Below are 17,680 nucleotides of genomic sequence, written 5' to 3'. Positions count from 1 at the left end.
ATGTTCCCAACCAATATGTTTTGTACAAAAGAATGTCTTCTTAATTTAGCACTAAAAATGAATTAAAGCTTAAAGCGCGAACAATTAGACAAAGGACGAAAAAGAGTGGCTGCACGGACAAGCGCTGTAAGCATTAATTCATTGGAGTACCAACTCGCTGAAACTCTTACGTTAACTAAAAATGAGTCAATTTTCCATGGTAACGAAAGATTTAAGTGATTTTATTACTTGATGAATATTGATAATAATTCCTTGATCAGTTGCTCAGTTCACGGCTTGTGATGAGGATGCATTAACGCAACAAATTGGGCTGTTCGTTGTGGTGACCCTGCTTTGTTTGCAATCCCCTCCCCGCAGGGGTCGGTGAAGAGCGGCCTCAGCAGTGCACTGGGGCGTGGCTGCGCGGCCGTGGCAGCGGGTGGTCTTCTGGGACTGCTTCACCGGCGCGACCCCCGTTGCGTGGTGCCACTGGTCGAGGGACTGGCCAATCGGCTCGAGGCAGGCGAGGGCGGGGCCACGGGTCAGACCCTGACAGGCGTCGGATTGGCCGGCTGCGTCGCTGCCGCCGCCCACCTGGGACTGCTGGAAGAGGCGTCGTCTGAAACGGCAGGCGTGAGTTGCAAACAGTGAAAGAACGTAGTTTAGCAATGAGGGCTTGCTGCCATGCACCTTGAAGGGGCTGTGGAAACAAAATGCAAGTTCTGATGCCAATGACACCAATTTTATCACCAACTTCAAACAAGTAATGCAGCTATTAAAAAATGCGTATGAGGGTTCAAACTTCGTTGTTTGAACAAACTTCGTTGTATGAGGGTTCAAACTTTGTTGTTTGAACCCTCATACAAATGGTTGTAGGAAGGCTAGAAGCATGGGAATACTTTTATTGCACTCCCTGGTTGCTAAACAATGCAATGAAGTGCAGTTTCGAAGCATCATTAAAGCAGATTTTTTTTTTAAATTGGGGATAGGCTTTTAACAATGAAATCTGTATGAAATTAGAACTACTTGCGATATCCAAAATCTAAATTGATATTTGAAATCAGAATGCTGAAATACATCTGTTTGGAAGTTTTCATCTCAATAGCTTGAAAAATAAAAAAGTTTGTCTAAGACCAGCCTCCCCCCATTAAGCTGCCACCGAGAAATATGACTGAGAGATTTTAGTGGGGCTTCTGGTTCTGTTGGATCGTATCACTTCAAGGCTAAAGCACAGTTAACACACTAATAACTACTGTATTTACTCGAATCTGGGCCAATACGCCAATACTCTTTTTTTTTTTTTAAAGTTGTTTGCGAAAGGTGGGGTTCGGCTTAGGTTTGAGGATGTGACTTTCCTGTCACCGCTAGACACTCAATACCATCTCGCGGGCACAGGCTTGAAGGTGGCAGGTTTTCAATGGGTGTTCAGAACTCTATGGTTTTCAGGCTCTATTTTTTTCGTTTTAACGTTGTGAACCATATGTTGTGAACCCAGCTCTGAGCGTTCCGTGATTGCTTATGTACATCGTTGCGTGACCGCGAGAAGCGCCAGTGTTCGCAGCACAATGGCGCCCACCGAGTGGTGCCACTACAGAACGGCTTTCAAGCCGAAGGTAGTCTGGGAGGCCGAGAGAACTTCTAACCTCCAAGCACAGCACAACTTCGGCATCGATGAGAAGAACGTGCACCGTGGTGGAAGCAGCGGAACAAACTTTTCAACTGCACTGCCAAGCGAACGGCCTTCCCAGAACACAAGAAAGCTCGACACCACGAGGTGGACAAGGAAGTCGGCGAGTTTATCCGGCAGCAGAGAGAGGGTGGAATGTCTGCGACGACGGAGACAATACAGGCAAAGGCGAGGAAGATCGCAAACACTCAAGGCGTCGTGTGGACTCAGTTCAAGGCCAGCAGGGGCTGGGTTAAGTGTAGCTTATTTAGTGACGCTCGGCTGGGTCACTCGTTTTATGAAGCGGTTGCGGTTCAGCTTGCAAGTGAGCATCGAACATGCTGCGACAAGCACTGCAAGAGATAAAGTGCATGTTCTAGTCTCGGTCCAGTGCATTTTTTCATTCGGCTTGCATTCGAGGTAAGTTGTTTCTATTTTCTGTCCTTCTGAATTTCGGGGGTTGGCCTAGAGTTGAGGCCAGCCTAGATTCGAGTGAATAAGGTAGGCTTTTAGTGCAGGCCCATATTACACCCTCCATGCACATACTATTGCGTCATTGCAGCGAGAAATTTTTTTGCAGCGTCATTGCAACGAGAAATTTTTTCAATACCTCTTGCTTTTTGTTGTTGTTGTTCAAAAACCGTATTCCACGGCTGAGCTGAGTTGGTTACCAAAGGGTACTTGTTTCAAATTAAGCAAAGTTGTATTTTGTCTTGATGGCCCCTTTAAGAATGCTTGCTTTCTTGCGCAAAGCAGGTCAGAATTATTCCTGCACAAGGGATACATTATTACATCAACACACTGGTGTGTTTTACCCAGCTGTTCCTGCTTTTCTTGTTGGGCTTCCCAGTGATTTTCTCGGTGTGTCTGCGGCATGAATAAAATTGCATTGTTGAGCACTACTACTGCTCATATACCATCTGTGTTGCTTGACTGTAATAATAGCAGGTTTCCTTTGTATTGTTGCTGTGGCTAACCATAGGAGATGTACTCAAACTGGTTTGAATACCGAATGTAATGCCTTTTTTTGCCAGAAAAATTGAACGTGGCTTTTTTCCGAGCGAAGTATGTTCTTTTCGTGCCTTTATTCATGCCGCCTTTCTATTTCATCATTTTCCCACTCAGCTGAGGAGCTTGGTGCTAAGAGTGGTGAGGAATCTGCTGTCAACCTGTTTGGGAAACGACCTGTGTGAACCCAAGTGAGTAGCTATATTGGGAGGCTGTTTTCCCTTTGTGAGTACCATTCCGCAAGGATGGGAACATTGTATGGAGTAAGAGAATAGGTATCATGAGCCTTTTACAGCTCTAAATGAAAGATGTATTCTCCTAATGGGGGCCTTTTTTTTTTATGGAATGAGCTATACTGCTCACAGCATAGCTGTTGTTGTTTTTAGTGTTGTTTTTTCCCAATAAAATGGCACCTTGATGCAAGGACCCCAAGGACAGGCTATTTGCACAGGTTTCATAGCAAATGCAAGTTAAGCTGGTTCTTTTTCAGTAGATTATACAATTTCCAAAGGTATGGGTGGAAGTGTCGTATGATGGGGTTTCATACGTTCAGGGTGCAGGTAAATGCCGCCCTAGTAGATGATCTCACATGACAAATGGGCTAAGAAATTGAAATTGCTATACCTAGCACGTTTTCACGTAATTTGTGAACCCCTAACGGAAATCCCAAGTTTCTAAAAAAGAACGGCATATTTGTGCCCTGCCTCCATCACACCCCCAGCCCCACCCCCTTGGCATATGCTCTGGTCCGCCAGCCGCTTGCCATGCAAGCTGCCCGTCATCCGGCGCTAGCCCGCCAGCCCTGCGCCTCGTGCGCGAGATAAAATGGGAAGGTGGCCAGCGCGGCCGAGCAAATCGAGCGGGAAAAAGGCGAGAGTGTTAAACTGGCGAGGCCGTAACCTAGTGGCGACAGAAGGGGAAGCGAAACGATTGGTAGTACAGTAAGGCGATGGAAGAAAAGGCGGGAAAGAAAACAAGAAAGTGACAGTCACCGTTGGGTGTTGCGTATGTGTTTTTGTGTTCGTCGGCTCGATGTCAGCTTCAAATTGGCAGTCCGCCGGCCACCTGGAATTTGACTTCCCGCTAGGGGTGTGCGAATAACAAATTTTTCGAATACGAATTGAATACGAATATCTAGCTTCGAATATCGAATCGAATATCGAATATTAAGGGGGATGTGGCTTTCGAAGTCAACCTTTTAATTTCTGCGTGAATTTTGATGAAAACTAGGGCAGCAACTGGAAATGCTTTTGTGATAACACCATAAAAAAGTTCAAAGTAATATTTTGAAAATTTTTTATTTATAAAATTTTCTTTCTGTCCACCTTGTACCGAGCTTGAGCTGCCTATAAAACATGATAGAAAACTTGTTTAATGTACTTTGCATTACCAAATGAATGGACGAGGTCGTGACATTCTTACATTTTTATTAGAAACACAATTTGTTTAGTTTTCAGTTTTTTAGAAGTGAATATACAGCAGGCAATGAATGACCATTTGAATAAAAAATTCACAAAACGTAAACCTGAAAAACCAAGAGTGTTACAACCTGAACTGTTCATCGAGGAATGTAACGCACAAAACGCAATCAAAAATAGACCCACAGGTCACTAAGAAATCACTAAAACAAGAGGCGTAGGTGGGAAAAAAAACTGTTATGAGAAAACTGATTCCAAAGTTGAGAAATAGATTTCATTCATCAAAAGTCGCTAGGGTTGTAGACTTTCTGGTTTTTTTTAAACCCGGGGCTTCTAGAATGCCTTGCCTTGAAATTGGAGTGCCTTTTGCAGACTTTTTCTTTCCATAAAACATCAATTTCTTTCAGATTCTCTGTGAAGAGTACACAGCCAAGTGTTCGGACCCAGGGGGGGGGTGGGAGTAGCTTGCAATGCAAAGTAGGTTGGCTGGTTGCTTGTATTTCACTGCAAAACTTCCCTCTTCAGTGACCATGGCAACAAACTAATCACTCTTTTTTTTACTTAAATTTGAAAACTGAGCTTTCAGTTCTTTATGCTATAATTTATATCCTTGCCTGGAGCAGTAGCTTACGTGCAGGCATTCATTGCCAAAAGTTTACATACCACAAGGGTACAAATGAGCTACTTTGAAGCTTGGTCTAATATTCTGCATAACTCCAGCTTCAATACATGGACATTTTTGGTACTCTTAAAATTCAGGGCATCCAATATTCCTCGCAGCACAGCCAATATGCACTGAACTATAGATGTATGCGTTGGTATTATTAATTTCTCTAAAAATCAATTTGTTAAATTCAGCGACTGTAAGGTACATTTGTATGGCTGTCAATACGTTCTTATTAGTAGCTTATACCTGTTTGCATGATTACTCAAAGTGCACAGGAAACGTTGCGCAAGAAAGCAACATGGCTCACCGCATCGCGGGGCTCGTATACTGCAACATGTCATACTTAGTTTACCCCTGACATGGTCCGTCAGGTCGCTCTCAAGATTAAATCTAAAGCCACAGACATTAATTACAACTACTGGCGTTCAATCGTATCAGGTTGCGTAGTCGGGCGATGCTCCAACGCGCAGCGGCTACGCCGTGCGCGCAGAAGCTTTTGTCGCCTCGCCCGTTTCTTTCCCAAGGCTAGCGAGCCTACTGCCAAACTTAGCAATAACCTTGCTGTAAGCATCGCAAATAAGGTGGAAAGTTCATTGCGGGAACCACTATCATAAGCGCGCACACCGCGTTTCCCCCTCCAGGGTAAAGTCACGCGCACCACGAAAAGCGTTCGGTGACCGATCCGCTTTTCGAGCCACGCAACTTCCCGTAATATGGCTTGAGATCTCAGGCATTCCCATCGCGATAATGTCTTCGTTGAATACCACAGCAGACAAAATGATTGAACAGAAACTTGGCCGAGCGAAGCGGTGCAAATGAACTCAGAAACGCGCATTGCACAGTTCAAGTGGCCGTCATCTTTAAATACCGCAGCGACGCCCAATAAGGAGGGCCATTTCCACGCGCGCCGACACAAAGGCCAACCGCACTTCAGCATCTATATCTCACTTCGTTTGTGCGCCTTTCTTTTTCTGCCATTCGTGCGTTTGTGAATGAATGAAGATAAAAGGTACCGCAAGGACCGGAAAGAGGACCGCTCGGCCGATGCAATGGCGCCATAATAGCCGCACTCAGTCGCACCGTTGCGGAGATACACCGCTCCGAAAATTGCCGTTTTTTCGCCAATTCGCGCTGAAATTGTGCCACTTTGCGATGGTTTTCGGCGGAAACACTTTTAAAATGCACAGGATAGAAAACATAGGAGCCGAATATGTGGCTTTCAAAGAAAAAACGATGTCGTGGTCCTTTTTCCGAAGTTGAAAGACGCGTCCCCCCTTAAACTAATCGACCCAAATATTCTATAATAGCCGATTATTCAAACCCGTTCGAATATTCGAAGCATTTCGAATACATAGTTTTCGAAGCGAGTACGAATACAGTCAAACTCCGCTACAACGAAATTCACGGGGATCGCGAAAAATTTCGTTGTAGCGAGAATTTCGTTGTCGCGGAAAAATCAGTAAATAAAGAAAACAGGGCAGGCGTCTAACTGGCGTCGTGAAATCTCCCACCTACCTTTTCGCCCCAATGTTGCCAACTTGCTTGGAGCTCGCTCCGCCAAAAATAGCACCCTTTTTATAGCACGGAGTTTATATCGTAATTTGCGGTCACAACGCGTCTAGCGGCGCTTAGACCAGCGTTGTAATATGCGCGTCGTACTCGTGGAGATCCGCGCAAAAGCAGGCGTCGTGAAATCACAGCGCGGAGTTTATATTTTAATTTGCGGTCACGGATATGCACAGGATATGCACGACACTCTGGGAGCATTTTATTTCCAAAACTTGAAAAAATCGCTGATTTTTGACTGTTTGCGCTTTCGCACGAGCAACGGGAGAATGCGCTGCTCACAGTCTGCGAGGAGCTGCATGGCGACATCATCGTCATGGGCGCCAAGGAAACTACGTAAAACGTCCAAGGAGTCCATGACCTGCGACGCGGTCACTGACGTCGGGACCGTCGGAACACCATGCCCGACTTCTTCGTCGTCGGATGAATCGGCGGCGGCGGCGGAGGCGGCGCGAGCACTCTTGAGGATCTCGGCATCACTCAGCTCCTCGTAGACGATCACGTCCGCGTCGGCATTTATGTAGTCGCTCAATGCTACGTTCTCAGGAACAGTGCCGGCTTCCTCGAGAGCTGCCCATGCTTCGGCCGTTGTCGCGTCTTGCCCCGGTCCAACGTCGTCGGCAGCTTGTGCATCGTCACTTGAACTGCACATCTCTTCGGGTCGAAACCCCGCGTGCGCGAAACAGTTCTTCACAACTTCACCCCGCGTCGACATCCATGCGGCGGCCAACATTTGTACAGCCATGTACAAGTCAACTTTGGTGTCGCGGCCATGCTCGGTGTTCAGGAGGATTCGCTGAAGGAGCCTTGACCGGTATGCGTTCTTCACGCTGTTGATCACGCCTTGATCTAAAGGCTGGATCAGCGAAGTGCAGTTGGGCGGGAAAAACTTTAGCTCAACGTTCGTCAGCTTGACGCTGCCGTCCAGGCGATGCGCTGAACAATTGTCCAGCAGCAAGCAAACACTGCGGTCTTGCCTTTTCATCTCATTGTCAAAAGAGACAAGCCAGTCAGTGAAAATGACCCGCGTCATCCACGAACGGCTGTTCGCGACGTATTTCACTGGCAGGTTTTTCGTGCCCTTGAAGCACCGCGGCTTGGCGCTCTTGCCGACGACGAGAAGGGGTCGCTTGTCGGACCCGTCCATATTTGCACACAGTAACACGGTGACTCGCTTTTTGCTCTGCTTACCTCCGTGGCACTGTTTTCCTTTTAAGTCAAGCGTCTTTGCTGGCAGCATTTCATAAAAAAGCCCGGTTTCGTCCGCATTGTAAATGTCGGAGGCAGAGTACTTTTCTACGATGCTCGCAGCGCTCGTCGCGATCCACGATGAGGCACCGTCAGAGTCTGCAGAAGCTGACTCCCCGCATAGCACTTTTCCGACGATTTCGTGGCGCTCTTTGAATCGGTTTAGCCACCCGGCACTTGCCTTGAAGTTCTCGCTGATGCCTAAAATGCAGGCGTAGTTCAGTGCCTTCTGCTGAATCAAACTGCCGCTGATTGGTATGTTCTTAGCCCTCGTTTCACAAAACCAGGCATACACTGCCTTGTCAAGCTCTTCGTGGGCTGGCTGGGTCGTCTTCTTGCGTTGAGCAGATGTGCCCGACGCTAGCGCCTTTGAAATACTCGCTTCGGTCTTCAGTATTGTCGACAGCGAGCTTGGCGAGATACCGTACTCTTCCGCGATGAGTCCCTTTTTTCTTCCGGCTGCTGCCGCGGCGATGATTTCCGCCTTTACCCCAAGCGAAAGAAACTTCCGTTTCTTGCTGTGTGGCGCCGCCATATGCCCTGGCAACCGCAGACGAGACCGAGAGAAAAAAAGCACAGGTCGTAGCTGACGAAGCGAAGCGTGCAGGAGTACTGAGCTAACTCTAAGGCGCCGCTTTGCACAAACGGCTATCCATTCAGGGGGCCCCGGTCATGTGAGCAGCAAGGTCAGTGCTCTCGCCGGCGGGCCCCGCCGGCGGGTGCCGGGCGAGCGCGAGAAAGGGCGAGAAGCGGTTTCCTCCTCCTCCTCCTCCGCCGCCACCGCTTTTGAGCGCCGTCGGCGCCGGTAATCCGGACATCGAGAAGCGGCAGCTTCTCGATGTCCGGATGTTCGGAGAAAATGTTGCTACTAATAATTTACATTGTTAGAACTTATCAAAATTAGTTAGAGTGGTTCAGTCCGTTGCAGATCGAGTGACTTGTGTCCCGGGAAAATTTCGTTGAACCGGGAGAACAATAAAAAAAGTGGTTTGTTGTGAGGGAGTTTTAATACATTGGGGCCTATGGGATGCGGGCGGGGAATCGAAAAACCTTCGTTGAAGCGGGAATTTCGTTGTAGCGGAGTTCGTTGTAGTGGAGTTTGACTGTATACCATGTTTGATATTCGAGTAATATTGGAAATTTTCGAATACAGTCTACGCTCGTTACAGCGGATCCGGCAACAACGGACTTTCGGTTACAACAGACCATTTCCGTTGGTTTGTCTGGTACCCATGCATTTTAAATGGAGTCCACTCCGCTCACAACGGACCCGGCTAGAGCAGACTATCGGCTACAACAGACTAAATTTTAGGCGAAAATTGTTTCGACTGAACGTTTATAACGGACTTCCGCGGGGCCGGCGTTCGGTGTGCTTTTTCGTTTATTTTGGCAAGAAAACTATTATGTCTGGCAACATTGCTGGCAGCCGGGTCGTTGGCGCAGCCAAGCCAAGCCAGTGGCTTTTTTTTTGTGCGACCAGCGGCATGAGCGGCAGGGTAGCTGATTTCACTGTCGGATAAATTAAGCGTAACTAACGCTGTTGAACGTGAGGAAAAACCGGCTGACATCGCCAGAAGTACAGGCCTTTCTAAGCACAGTGTCCGCTGTACCATCAAGAACAAGGCCGCTGCCGATAAACGCGACTCCGGTGAGATTGAAAACAGGGCAATCGAATACTCGAAGTGGTGCACTCGGAGGCGAGTCTGCCCTCGTCAGTTTTTTATGTAATAAAAAACTCGGGTTCAGTGAAGTTCGGCTTTTATTATTCCCACGCATGCATCGTTCCCATTCCGTTCGGTGAAAAAGGTAAGAAATGCCTCAAGTAGGGGTTGTTCCCCATCCATTGTGTGCAATCTGCCGGTAACCGTGCGCAGTCCAACTGGTCTAACTTTCGATTTTACAGCTGGCCGTCATCAGATTATTTCATTACATCTGTTTCAATGACCAGAATAAAATCGCTAAAAAAGTGGAATCTGCCTTGAGGGAACGTCAGGCAGCGATCCGATTTGTTTGACGAACGGTTTCGGGAAAACCTGCCTCGTCGTGAGGGGATTTAAAAGAGCCTAGCTAATGCTGATGGGCACGACTGATGTTTTATAGCTGGTTTATAATTGCGCCTAGTTATATTCTTGCGTTATTTGCTCAGCTTAGCTTGCGTCTTTACAGGCTTGACCACATGCGCTAGGCCTTTTCGAAGTGCCGGTGCTAAGTTTTAGAAACGGTGTTTACGCGATTCTTTGCCCTCGCGCGAACACTGTGCAGAGCTGCTGCAGGCGTGTAGAAAGAACAAAGTGTATATACTATGCATGCAATATCGGTCAAAGTACTCAGTGTAGAGCTCATAGCCCCCCCCCCCCGTCGGATACTGCATACTTCGGCTACAGCGGACGTTTTTTTCCGGATTCAGAGGGTCCGTTGTAACGGGCGTAGACTGTATTCGCACACCCCTACTTCCCGCTGTTGGCACGTTGGCGCTCTACCACTGCCCGCCTGCTTGCTTGAGTCTGTTCAGCAAGTGGTTGGACCCACTGCAGACTGTTTACCTTTGCGTACCAAGCGCAGCATCAAACAGGGGTTAAGGAATAAAGGTGGGGATGAGGTGGCATAAGAGAGGGGAAAAACGCCGGTTTGTCCCCGCCAACATCCGGCGTATGAAGTGGACCGCGGGCACCTGAGCGTAGTATATTCTTGGTTTTTAATGCTGTGTTTCTATGGGGAGCTTGCCGGGACCATGATGATCTGTCATAAAACCGGGAGGCGTATAATCGGGGTTCCACTGTACTAATCAAGGAGGTGCAAAACTTCTTAAAGGTTTCAATAAGGCAGAGCTGTGACTTGCTTTCTACTGCCACAAAGACAATAACCTCGGATGCACCCCTTGTCTTACGACGGTGATGGTTGAATGTGAAACTTTCTCATGAGGGACTCCTCTGTTGGTACGAAAACATTAAAGGGACCCTGCAACACTTACGATCGACTACTCGGAATCTCTTTTGGGGTAAAGTCCATTCTCCCAGCAATCTCCTCCCGCAAGAACTGAAAATCCGTTCACTATCACCGAAACTACGCGCAATGAAAAATCGCACATACATGTTCCCTCTCATCTCAACCGCAGACAACGCGATGAAAGCTGCACGCTCTCTCCCGGAGACGGGGGCGGCACGCGGCGTTCTGTTCGGTGGCCTTCAATATATCACAGGCCGGGGAGTTTTGTCCTTTTCCCCGCAACGTGGACGGGTCTATTTCCGGTCTGGTGCCACAAAAAAGCAGGCATGGCGGCCTGCTCGCAAGCAAGCGCTCAGGCTGGTAGGGCGTTTTTGTAGCAATAAACGTTTATTGTTGAGTGGGCTCGTTGAAAGTGGAATACAGTGTAGACCATTTATAACGTAACCGCTTAAAGTGCGGGACTAGATATAACGCGGGTTTTTGTGACCACCGGTTTGCCTCCCATAGAACTCAATGCATAAGCATACCGCTTAAGATGCGGTTGGCCGAAGCACAATACCGTTTATAGTGCGGTTTTTCGGCGGGTCTGCTCATCGACCGGCGCAGCTTGGGCATCGTTTTAGGGTAGCAAAAGAAAAAAAAAATGATGAAATCGGCCATCTGACGCAGCGCGCACCCTTTGCTCTCCTCTAACTTCGACACAGAAGCAAAAAATAGGCACCCTTTAGTTCGCGCGTGCGTGATAACCACAGCTGTCCTTGCTTGATGCACCTCGGAAGATAGCGACCGGCTCCCCGTCCGCGCGTGGCAAGTTGTTTCTATTAATCGTGAACCGCATGGCCCGTTTTCGCACACGAATTGTGCACATCGGCGTTGCGCGTGCGTTTTTTTCATGCTCGTGTCTACAATTCCATGCTGGCGGTGGCTTCTTCGCGTGGCAGTGGGAGGAGCCTGACGACTTGCACCAATGGAAAGACGCGCACCTAATGGCGGGAGATTCAAAGCGCTCCGAGCCGGCTAGCCGCGCCAGAGGTGTTTAGGCCTAAGTCCCTCGATCAGATGAAGGGACTTTAGTTTAGGCTTACCACCGTGGTATTTTTTGATGGGCGCTTTCACAAGCAGCGTGGATGGCAGTTTATATTCCACTTTGCGGTCACATTATCAGCTCTTTTCTTGCATGAGCATCTTCGCTTGCGCCTCGTGCGGCATTTCAGCGAGCGGTTAGAAGTGGTCACTGGAGCTGCCTGCACCGCTTCACGGCCAGTGCCGACGCCATGTTGCCGCCTCTTACCGCGCCGCACACATTGCGTCAGTTGTATCCGCACCGGCGTCGCCGCGACTGCGGCGTGCGCTGCACGTTTCCGCGAGAAATCGCTCCATGCGGTTCACACTTTAGAACATTGTGCAGATAAGCCACCGCTTTTCCCGAACAAGCGAGCCGCGCGAAGATTTCCACCACCAGTACGCTGCGCTGATAAGCAGCCGCCTTCGGCATCGTGAACACAAGGTGGGGTAAAAAAAAAAAAAATCCCGCTGGCCTTTCTTATCATGTCCTGCGGCGTCTTCATAGACGCAAAAAACGCAGCCATGGTATTATAAAACACAAACACAACGGAAGTTAAAGCCGCACTCGCCGTTTGTAAGACCGCGCTTTTGCAATGTGTAAGACCCGGCAGCAGCGGGTGATGTTAAAAATAATACGAAATAAAGACCCTTCCTTCGTTTTTAGGCGCTGTGCGTTCTGGTGATAAAAAATTTAGGATGACTTGAGAGGTAGGTGGCGATTTGGTTGAATTCGCGCACGTTTTGGTTATAGTGCGGTACCGCTTATAATGCGGATTTTTGCGGCTCCCGCGACATACGTTATAAGTGGTCTACACTGTATTTAGTTCGTCACTCAAACTCCGCGTGCACTCAAAACAAGAAACACCAAATGCATGCGGACCGATTCATAAATAAAAGAGGTTGATACACAGCGCCGACGACGGCGGATCGTCACAGGAAATGCCAGAATTTAGCCGCGAAGTTGACCAGCGACAGCCAATAGGACAGCCATGGCCCCATTGACATCACAGAGGCCATGCCAGGGGTGCATAATGAGAAGAATTGAAGAGAGCGTAGTTGGTTTTTCCGCGTCTTTCACGGCGATTTGCGCGCTTACCGCTTCACGTGCACGTGTAATATTTGGCTCGGGTGTTCCTGGCAGTGTAATCTAAACGTCTAGCAGGTTTACTTGCACTGCACGAAGAGTGTTGCAGGGTCCCTTTAGGCAGGCTTCACCTGTGAAAGAGGATGTTTCAGGCAGAGTGGGGTTTCCTGCAGTGGGTCTTGAGGCAGACTACAGACACCATCAGTGAGACAAAGAAAGCGTCGCTTTAATTACACTTCAACCGTGTTTATGGCTTATCGGATAAACGTGAGCTCTATGAAGCAGGGATCCAGGTTCATATCCGACCACAGGAGTCGTTTTTTTTTTTCTTTCACTTCACCCACGATCATCATCATAGTCCAACAAAGCTGGCTTTTCTGCAGTAGGTTTTGAGGTGGACTACAGACGCCACCAGTAAGCCTAAGGAAGCTTTGATTTAAAAGAAACAGTGATCACAAAAGCAACAACGATAGCTGTGTTTTAAACATCTCTGAATACAATACAGCGGTACTCTTTTCCATTGTCCTGCACTGAGCAAACGGAGAATAACAGCATGGAAAGTTGGGTGAGTTGGTGTTGACTCATCGTAAAAAAACGGACGCGGAGAAGACGTTGACCAAGAAACAAAATAAGCAGGGTGACGCACTGTCCTTGTATTTCATTTTTTGGTCAACGTCTTTTCTGCGCCTGTTTTGACGATAAAACGGATGGTGGTGGTGGTGTGGTGAGTGTAAATGAAGGTGGTCCAGCTAACTCCTCCTCCCTCCTCGCAGGCCTGGCCAGCTGCTGTGCCTGGCCCTGTGCCTGTGCACCCTGAGTCGAATGGCAGTCACGGACGAAGCCATGCGGGAGGTGGTGATCGACGGCTGTGCCCGCTTCTGCCAGGATCTGCGTGGGGCTGATCCCGACGCGTGCTCCTTTGAGGTGGGTCCTTTCTTCCTTAGTGCACTTGTGAGAGACGGGTGGAGTCGGGCTGGGCTGCTGTGACTACCGCGTCGCGTACAGAAGATGTGCAAACTTCGAATTCTTTGTCCTAAATCGGAGTCAAGTGCCAAGAAAGTATTAGGAATCAAATATCAGTGTGTCTATCAATCATGAAAACTGAGAAACCCAGGAATTTTCAGGGATTTCCATTAGTCTGGGAAATCGCAGGAAATTTGTGCTTCTGTCAGGGAAAATTAGCGGTAATGTTATATTAAGGGGACGAAAGTAACGGTAGTGCTGGCTCAAGTGTCAGAGAGGACAAGCTTTATACGGCTGGTATGAAGCGCGTCCTCTCCACGGCCCCCACTAGCTTCCCACCAAAGGTGGCAGCGTAGTGTTCTTTTTTTTTTCTCTCTTTTTTGGTACCTCAATTACAGCGAGACACCACAGGGAATTTCAGAATCAGTTATGGAGCATTTTTGCTGCTGTCTCGAGGTACCTGACTCCTGTGGGTCGTGCATTGTCACCGAGATGCTTCATTTGGAGCTTCGCTTGGTTTCTACTAGTTGCTAGTAGTGTCTGCCTATGATTGTGCGAAAATGGCTTTGAAATAAGGCTTTTGGAAATGTCTGCGTACCACTCGGTACTCGAAGAAATTTAATCTTAAGGGTTCATGACCTGATACTAAAAAAGTCCTTTGCCAAACAGAATTCGATTATCATTCATGATGTTTATCGCTGACCTCAGCAGCTATAGCACTGCAGGGGTCTGCGGCAGCACTTTAGTGCTGGTGACAATGCGTACAGCAGTGTACGCTTTGGTGTGCGGCCGTCTCATTGTTCTGAAGTAAAATATCCGGGCATTTTGGCAGGACGTAACGTTCCACAATCATTCAACGTCAACCTCCCTGTTCTGCTGTAAGAGCGACGGCAGCAACACAAATTGGTTGACACTCATCGCTCTAGTCGCCACAACATGAGCTCTTTGAGTGATGCATGGCGACCAGAGGGACAGAAATCATGTCACTTGGGTCGCTCCAGTCCCAAGTGTGTGAACGCATGAGTAAGTAAGAAACGTGCTTCATACGGCCCGCACGCAGGCTCTTTAACGGCCGCCCCTCTTCCTCCCCCTCTCTTTATGGTGTTTTATCTGCGCTTTAGTTTGCTCGCACATTGAGGACTATGCTACCATAGTACCGTATTTACTCGCGTAATTTGCGCACTTTTTTTCGCGAATTTAGGGCCTCGAAAAGGGGGTGCGCAAATTACGCGGGTATATTGCGAGAAGTCCAAAATAACGTGTAAACTGTCCTAACGCGGACTATACAAATAAGAGAAAATCGAGTATGATAGCAAAAGCGAACGATACTCGTTTATTTAAACGCGTACACAGCCAAAAGTACACAGAAAAGTAGTTGAAAGTACACAGTCAAAAGTACCTACTAAAAGTCCAGTCTGGTTGTGGTCTAGTCGGAATCGCTCGTCGAGAAATCCGACTCCGAGTCGTCCTCAGTTCCGTCGAGCGCATTCGACAGCCCCATCTTTTTGAAGCTGTGCTCCACGACGCTGGGTGAGACCATGTCCCACGCTGCCACGATCCACTCGCAGACCGTCACCAGTGGCGGCCGCTTTATCCTCCCAGTGGGAGTGAGCCCGTGCTCTCCGCTGGCCATCCTCTCGACGTACATCTTGCGCACGTAGTCCTTGAAGGGTTTCTTGACCGACACATCCAAGGGCCTCAGGACAGATGTTAGGCCACCAGGAATAACGGCCAGGTTGGTCCGCATGTCGCACAACTTCTCCTTCACACTCTCCACAAGATGCCCTTTGAAGCTGTCGAGCACCAACAGCGATGACAGTCGCAGCAAAGCCCCCGGTCTCTTGCCCCAGACAGTGTCGATCCAGTCCTGCATCAGCTCCTCGTTCATCCACCCGTTTTCTTGAGCACGGACGTGAATGCGGTCCCCCAGCTTCATTTTGGGCACTGACTTCCTCTTGAAGATGACGAAGGGCGGGAGTTTGCGGCCATCCGCTGTCACGACAAGCATCACCGTGCAGCATTGTTTTTCGCAGCCAGTTGTCTCGATGGGCACAGACGAGACGCCTTTCTCGCTCACTGTGGTTTTGGGCGGCATGTCGCACGTCAGTGGCGTTTGGTCAGCGTTCCCAATCTGGGACATGATGAAGGTCCCCATTCGGCATAATCCAATCACGAAGCGTTGAAACAACACAATTTTCTCCCCGTTGTCCTGCGGGAACCGCTGGCAAAGGGTCGTTCTCCGTCTGAGAGACAGTTGGTGGCGTCTCATGAAGCGCGTCACCCAGCCTCTGCTCGCCTTGAATGCCGCAGCAGGGATCCCTTTCTCGTGCGCAATTTTCCTTGCTTCAAACTGTAGCATCTCGCACAACACGGCAAGACAGGACGACCTCATCTGTTGAACATACTTCAACAGCTCTTCTTCCACGGCAGGAAACTTTCCTTGCTTTGGTCCCCGAAACGCCCTCCTTCCAGGTTTGGGATTTTGGAGGGAACTCTTCTGCTTCTTCCAATACCGCACGTGGCTCTCGTTCACGTTGAAGTGCTTTGCGGCGGCACGGTTCCCTTTTTTCTCAGCAAACTCAATGACACTGAGTTTGAATTTCGCTGTGCAGGGTTCGCACAGGTCCTTGAAAACCTTGAAAACCCTTGAATTTAGAAGTGTCAATTTCAATGCCTGGAAAGTCCTGGAATTTTTAAATGGTCCTTGAAAACCCTTGATTTTTCCTGAGAGAATCAATGGCTCTGTCTTTTCACAAGAATTTAAAGTGTTTGTCATCGATTTTAGGTGTTAACAAATGTGAAGAAACATTGTAACAATCAAGTTTTAGTGTATTGCGTGAAATTACAAGTTTGGTGGATTTTCATTATTAGAAGGCAATGTTGGGAGCAAGCACTTGTCAATCCAATCCATATCACGACACAATCCAGTGAAAGCCAGCTTCTGTTCTCTATCTTGCATCTTCCATCTAGTCTGTGGACGCTTGCTCATTGCATGTTTGCTGTGCCTCATACGCTCCATCTACGTTTGCTTTTATGGGCAAATGGTGGACGTGTACATAGTTCACATCCTGCCTTGAAGCAACACTTGCTCGATTTAATTTTAGCTGATACTTTTGCTGACAAAGCAGGAGATGCAGGCAACATTAACTAAGTTTTGAAATCAAATAGCCTCAGCAAAACACAAAGAAAAAAGAAAAACCTCCAAATACCAGCCATGAAATAAAAAATAAAGCTGGGGGACCATATACGAACCCGTTATCACCTATCTAAATGTGCACTAATGTGCTTAGGTATTGTGCAATAAAAAACTTTTGCATTGTGTTGGAAAAGTGATAAATAATCCCAGATAAAACATTAGATGGGGACCTTGAAAATGTGTTTTCTGGTCCTTGAAAGTCCTTGAAAACTCTTGGAATTTTTGCTTTTGAAGCCTGTACGAACCCTGTATAGTTATTGGAGCCCATCGCTACTGTAGCAAAAGGTGACTGACTGACGGCGACGGCAAAACGTGAACACAAAGGGAGGATTCCGTCGCAGCGCATACGCAGGAAAGAGGCAGAGGATTCTCTCGCAGCACGAACGCAGGAAAGAAGAGGCGGCAAGGCGACACCACGGCAGGGCTGATACGCCCTCTCACACCTCCGATGCAGAAATTAGTGCTTCCGACTCCGCGTCTGCCTTTGTGTGTGTTGTGTGCGAGTTCTCACGGCGCAAAAGAAAGGAAAGGAGAAGGAAGGCACACACTCGAGCAGTTTCGACTCCCAGTGGAAAGGACGAGAGGACGAGAGGGCAGAGCAGGGGAATGTAGCCGGGTAGGGCGCCTGGATGTTCCTCCTCTCCTGCGCTCCGTCACGGAGGGGCGGAGTGGAGGCGCACCCAGACACGGAGAAGGGAAGAAGTGAGAAAAGAATGAAGGGACTATTGGCACGCAACATCGTGTACCACTACTCTCCCATGCGACATGCCGCCGTCCAGAGCGTGCTTTTTTGTGCGCACGTGCCAATGGGTTCTCTTGGGCGAGACAGGGAGCGCAAAATATGCGAGTAAAATTTTTTTTCTCTAAACTTGGA

The 17,680-nt window shown here is 48.4% G+C and overlaps 1 protein-coding gene across 2 annotated transcripts in view; it reads left to right on the top strand.

Moving 5' to 3' along the window:
- Positions 1–17,680, top strand: part of LOC144147216 (focadhesin) — a 263,925-nt gene that overhangs the window by 197,381 nt on the left and 48,864 nt on the right. For both annotated transcript variants that reach the window (XM_077679299.1, XM_077679298.1), the window contains exons 22-24: positions 358–612; positions 2,771–2,844; positions 13,421–13,571. In XM_077679299.1, coding sequence (XP_077535425.1) covers positions 358–612; positions 2,771–2,844; positions 13,421–13,571 — 480 coding nt within the window. The remainder of the gene's footprint in view (positions 1–357; positions 613–2,770; positions 2,845–13,420; positions 13,572–17,680) is intronic.

Source organism: Haemaphysalis longicornis, unplaced genomic scaffold (assembly GCF_048455015.1).
Source record: "Haemaphysalis longicornis isolate Haplotype H1 unplaced genomic scaffold, Haemaphysalis longicornis Haplotype H1 scaffold_7, whole genome shotgun sequence".
NCBI lineage: Eukaryota > Metazoa > Arthropoda > Arachnida > Ixodida > Ixodidae > Haemaphysalis > Haemaphysalis longicornis.
This window is presented reverse-complemented; position numbering and strand designations above follow the sequence as displayed.